Below are 5,556 nucleotides of genomic sequence, written 5' to 3' on the forward strand. Positions count from 1 at the left end.
AAAATCGTATCCAACAGACACAGAGAGGTGAGAAAGAAAGAGGGGATATGAACTAAGGGGAGAGACAAAGAGAGTGAGGCAGGAAAGAACCCGTGAAAAGATTCAAAAATAAACCAGTAACAGCAAAAATAGAAAGCAACAGAAGATATACAGCAACTCCTAGAAATCTGCTTCCATACCTGTAACAGACAAGAGAAAGAAAAACAAAAAACAGAAAGCATTACAGCAAAAAGAAGACAACAGAAAAAGTAAATGTAAAGAAGCTTCAAGAGCAGTTCATATCCCTTAAATATCCATGTGTGTCGAAGTCAAAACCTACAGTGATTATACAATATTAATCAGGGTGGTAGCTGCAGCTTAGTATTTAGTATAAGCATGCATCCTTGAAAACTTTGAGCCAAACTCCTGTGGTATGTAAGCATGGCTATCCTTTGTATAAAGGATTTACAAAGCTTCTTCAGAAGCAAAGTATGCTTAATAGCAGGTGTGGGCGGCCCCAGTCTCGCCCTACAGAGCCCCGGATAGGAAAAGAGGCATTGCAAGCCCCACATAAGACAATTAGACAGAAACAACTTCACATATATCCAGTCACAATCACACCCATACAACCATATGGATATATACAAGCACTCAACGGAGACGCACACAGAGGCACACACTAAACATATTCTCACACTCCTAATACATACACTGTCATCCCCGGTTTGAGTGTTGAGATTGGGTTGAGGTTTGTGGACCCAAATGAAGAGACAGGGAGGCAGAGGTGAGTTTCTTGATGATTTAATGAAGAATAAACAAACAACTGAGGCAGGAATCCAAAATCCAAAAAATCAAACATGAAAACCAAGTCAAACAAACCAGAAACCATGACGACAGGGGGGGGGGAAACTATCACGAGGAGGAAGATCATAGAGATGGAGTTGGAGGAAGTTAGACGAGAAACCAGCACTGAGGAACTGAACAGAGAGTGTATTTATGGGAGACTGAAACAAATAGAGGACTAACGAGCAGATTGGGAGCAGGTGTGAACAGAGCAGAACAGGAAAGGAGCTAGGGAAAAGGGAAAACACAAGAGGGCAGCAGAGGGCAACAAATAAAAACCTGATAACTGAAAATATCCAGAAAACACAACAAAATAAGAATTAAACCACTAAAACTAGAAAACATGGAACAAAGTGAAACAAAATACACAAAATAAAACATAACAGAACTAAGACTGTGACATTGAGGGTGAATCCCTTTAGGGGGGACAGGACCACAGACCCAGGAGGAGATTCCCAGTCCCACCCAGCAGTTCAGCCTAGGACCAGCACCAAACATCACCCCAGGCCCACCCCAAGGAGAGAAAAACCGGCCCCCATCGACAGGTAGCCAACCAGCCAGTCATATCCATTCCAAGCCTCCACATCCATATGTTCCTCTCATACCCATGGCTTCCAGGCAATCCCAACCCAAATCTGCTAATTCTTTTATTTTAAGGGCATTCCTTAGCAGATCATCTTATTTTCAGAAATCTGTACTTTGAAACCAGTTTTTCGGTGTTAAAAAACGGGGTTCCTCCTTTTTAATCAATATAAGCTGAAATGCAATGTTTTCCATTTTATTTTTAACATTTTCATCATAGAGGGTCCCGGTGATGACCTGCCCTCCTTGCGCCCTCCAACCCATCTGTAAAGTTCAGCAACCAAAGCAAGAAGGGATCTACAGATTAGTGAGTTTCCCTCCCTCCCTCTATCTCTCTCTCTCTGCCTCTCTTTCCATCCCTCTCTCATTCTCGCTCCCTCCTCTCTGGATGACAGGCGGCAGCAGCGGCGGTGGATCGGCTCTCCAGTGCGCTCTGACCGGGATCTTCCTTTATTTCTCAGGTGCGCTCTGCTTCGGTGCGCTCCAGGACTCGGAGGATCAAGGAAGGGGGGATTCCATGATGGGGTCCACCTCAGCATCATCGCCATCGGCAGCAGCGGCATCATCCTCATCCTCATCATCACCATCAGCAGCAGCGGCTTTAGACTTTACTTTGTTCTCCGCTGCGCTGGATAACGATGAATGCGCACTGAAATAAAACAACACTTTCTTGAAACTGAACTCATCGGCTTCCAACGAGGGGAAGTTTTTTTTCTTTTTAAATTTAAATAGATTGGTGTTTATTCTAAGGAGGTTTGGAATGGAGATCCTAACTTTCCTGCTCTCCAGTTTTGCTGTGCTTCTCTTCGGAGGGCATATGTTCACCAGGTGAGACATTTAGTTTTATTTTTACTTCTTGCAGGTGTTCATGTTGAATCAGAGCTCATCACCAGCGACCACAGCATCACACAGATATCCATACTACTTCTTTAGCATCCCATGTTGTAGTGCGTCAGTGTTATTTCACAGCACATTAGAAAAAAAACAACTATAATAATCTATAAAACTTCAAATTCCGACGAAACTAATTCGTTTTCTGTTTAGCCTTTGGGACAGCCAATGGTAATATTTACATAACACTTTTTAGAAATGCTGCTGAATAGCAGGTGAGTGGGTGGTTTCTATGTGCAGCAGGTAATAGCATCAGCAGCCTACCAGGCCTGTTCAGGAGAGAGAAAATATGTCAGATGGCAACGTGATACAAGGGGATTAAAGGAGGCATCTGTGTCCACCATGCTTCAGCAAGGGAGCATTAGGATGCTCAGTTTTAGGAGTTAAGGGAAGGATAATGTGAAATAGCAGTCCAAGCTTGGAGAAGGAATAGATGGATAGATCATCAGATAGATTAATCAAGCTCCACAAATGAGGACTAGATAGATAGATAGATAGATCTGCTCTCTCCAAGTGCTTTTCTAGTTCCTTTTTTGTAATATCCAGAAAAAATCATCATCATCACTTCTAATGCAGAATATGTATAACAAGAAAGGTCACAGATTTTTATATATATATATATATATATATATATATATATATATATATATATATATCCTGAGAAGAAAATGCAAGGAATCACCAATCACTAAGAAAAACTAGCAGATGCGTTTATATCAGAGGTACTGTTCATACTGAAACTGGGTTAACATTATATGTGCTGCTCAAAACTTCATCAAGCTCCACTGAATTTTAAAGTAGCAAATGAGGACTACATAAACAGATATATTAATAGATAGATAGATAGATAGATAGATAGATAGATAGATAGATAGATAGATAGATAGATAGATAGATAGATTTATCATCCAGTTTAAAATCCACACATGATGCCTCTAATCTTTCATAGAAGCATTATAATCATCATCCTCCTAACACTAAATGCTTCTGAGCTCCTCTACTGTAAAAGGACTAAAGGTGACTCTGTACTTCAGTTTGAGATTTGGTGAAAAGGCGAATGTGAGAGTTTGTCCCTCCTGGCTCTGGTAGAGGAAGTAACCACTGCTGTAATTGGATTTCCCTGCCTCAAGTCACCACTGCTGTTGTTTTTATTATTTAGCTCTTAATACAATGCAGCCTTTTTTTTTTTGGCGCCTCATTATGTGTCAGTGTTCTCTCTTTCTCTCTGCGAAGCACAGAAACATACAGAGATAAAGGAACAATTTTGCGTATTGCTGTTCTGCTTCTGCCTGAGGAAAGTTGCAAATAGCTTTTGTTTTTCTCCCTCTTTCTTAAAACAGAATTACTCAGATGTTCCTTTTTGCTCCTCCTTTATCTATTTTACTACATGGCTTAGCTAAGTTATTCCCCGCCATCTTTGGTGGTGCGTGAGTTTCACAGCTTCTCTCTCCAGCTGAGGTGTCTCTTTTTCTTTGCTATAATGAACACTGCCTTCGCCTGGAATCTCTTAGAAAATTAGAATTACAAAATTAGATCCCATTTTGACACGTTACGTTAACAGACTGTGATGTCTTTTATGGGACTTAATTAGACTGAGACAAAGTAGTGAATTATCGGTAAGTGGAAGGAGAATGATATATCACTTTTAAAATTATTTATATATAAAGAAAAAAAGAGAAAAGAGAAGTGTAATGTGAGTTAATATGCAAACCTTCTCATTCTGAGAAATCCAGCCCAACCAGCTACCTTCAGTGATTTAAACAGCGAATACTGTCCTCCTGTTTGATATCTGCCTAGCCATACAGGTCTTAACCCTGGAGGAGCTGCACAGATTCACAGCTCAGGTGGAATAAACTGTTGAAGAAAGCCGTTGTTAAACAAGCAAACAACAAAAAAAAAAAAAAAAGGAAAAATTTCAGAAATCAAAAAGTCTGACTCTTTGGCCGAGATGCTGCTATTTAAAGCTGATTGGGCTAAATATAGAGCAGTCCTGGTAGGACACCCTGTTCGATGCTGCAAAAGATGGGAGGGATAAAATCTGACTGAGCTACTTTGGAAACAAAAATTATCCATTATTCCCATCTCGATGTGCAAGGCCTAAAAATCTTTTTTTTTTTTTTTAGTAAGCATGGCTGAAATAAAAATGCACACATTTTTGCTGATTGTATTGGGAAACATTTTTAAATCTCTGTCCTCTTCTTGCCACTTCACAAAATGCAAAAACAAGCTCTACAGGGATCTCAGCTTCTGGACGAGTCACACATGCTGGGAATCCAGAGAACATTTGGAAACAGAGAAACTCCTGGCAGATACCTGCTTCTCTAAAATAACTCAGTAACTGTTGGCAGACGGGAATTGTTTTGGTCTGACATGAGAAAAATCAAGCTAATGCTCCAGATTTACTCACACTTAAAATCCAGATAAAGGAGAATAAAAGCCTGAATAGAGCTGATATCAGTGTGTCTTCTATTGCATTTAAAAAATACAGTGTATGAGAGGTTTCATGGATTATAAACTATTTATTTGTGGTTAGAAAATAAACTTAGAACCAAAACAAATCATCCTATCTCCTATGTTCCCACTCTTTCTAGAGCATCATTAAAAAAAAACTTTCCTTGCAACTATACAGAAATACCAACAAATAAATTAATTAAATGTTTAACTTTGTTTCAAGGTGATGAGACAGCTGTGTGTTCAATAAATGGACTGTTGGCAGCTGATAGCTCAGGTTTAGGGGAGACTTATTATCTTAGTTTGGTCACGGCCGTCTGTCGGGTAATAGAGAGAGCTGCTTGGTCATCAAAGTCCCAGAAGTATGGTTTGATCCGCATGAATATAGTGGGCAACATTTATCATCAGCATGAAGATCATATTGATTCATAGTTGTTAAAAGATACGTTTGAATCATTCCTTTGTTCAGAGTTGAAGGTTAACTAAAGATCAATTTTTCTTTTTTTAAACAGGATTGGGTGCAATGTGTTGGGTTTAATGCAGATTCTCTCATCTTTTGATTAGGTGTAGAGAAACAAACTCCTTTTTTTTTTTAATCTTTTTTTTACCAGATCTTTCTGGGCTTTTTGCTCTGTCGGAACAAGAAATTGTGGAACTTAAGAGGTGATTTTAACCACAGTTCTGCTTTAGCTCTATTAATTTAAGCTGATCCAAATGTTTAATGACTCATTGTTGATCCATCAACATGATAAAACAAGAACAACTTTGGCAAAGTAAGCATTTGTGCAAATCTATCTATCTATCTATCTA

The 5,556-nt window shown here is 39.3% G+C and overlaps 1 protein-coding gene across 1 annotated transcript in view; it reads left to right on the plus strand.

Moving 5' to 3' along the window:
- The first annotated feature begins 1,814 nt into the window (after positions 1 to 1,814).
- The window catches only part of gabrd (gamma-aminobutyric acid (GABA) A receptor, delta), a 31,346-nt gene continuing 27,604 nt past the window's right edge, over positions 1,815 to 5,556 (plus strand). Inside the window, exon 1 of the mRNA XM_015380198.1 lies at positions 1,815 to 2,232. Within this exon, the coding sequence (XP_015235684.1) occupies positions 2,165 to 2,232 (68 nt within the window). The 5' untranslated portion in view covers positions 1,815 to 2,164. The remainder of the gene's footprint in view (positions 2,233 to 5,556) is intronic.

The sequence above is a fragment of the Cyprinodon variegatus genome, unplaced genomic scaffold, assembly GCF_000732505.1.
Source record: "Cyprinodon variegatus isolate N-32 unplaced genomic scaffold, C_variegatus-1.0 Scaffold209, whole genome shotgun sequence".
Lineage (NCBI taxonomy): Eukaryota > Metazoa > Chordata > Actinopteri > Cyprinodontiformes > Cyprinodontidae > Cyprinodon > Cyprinodon variegatus.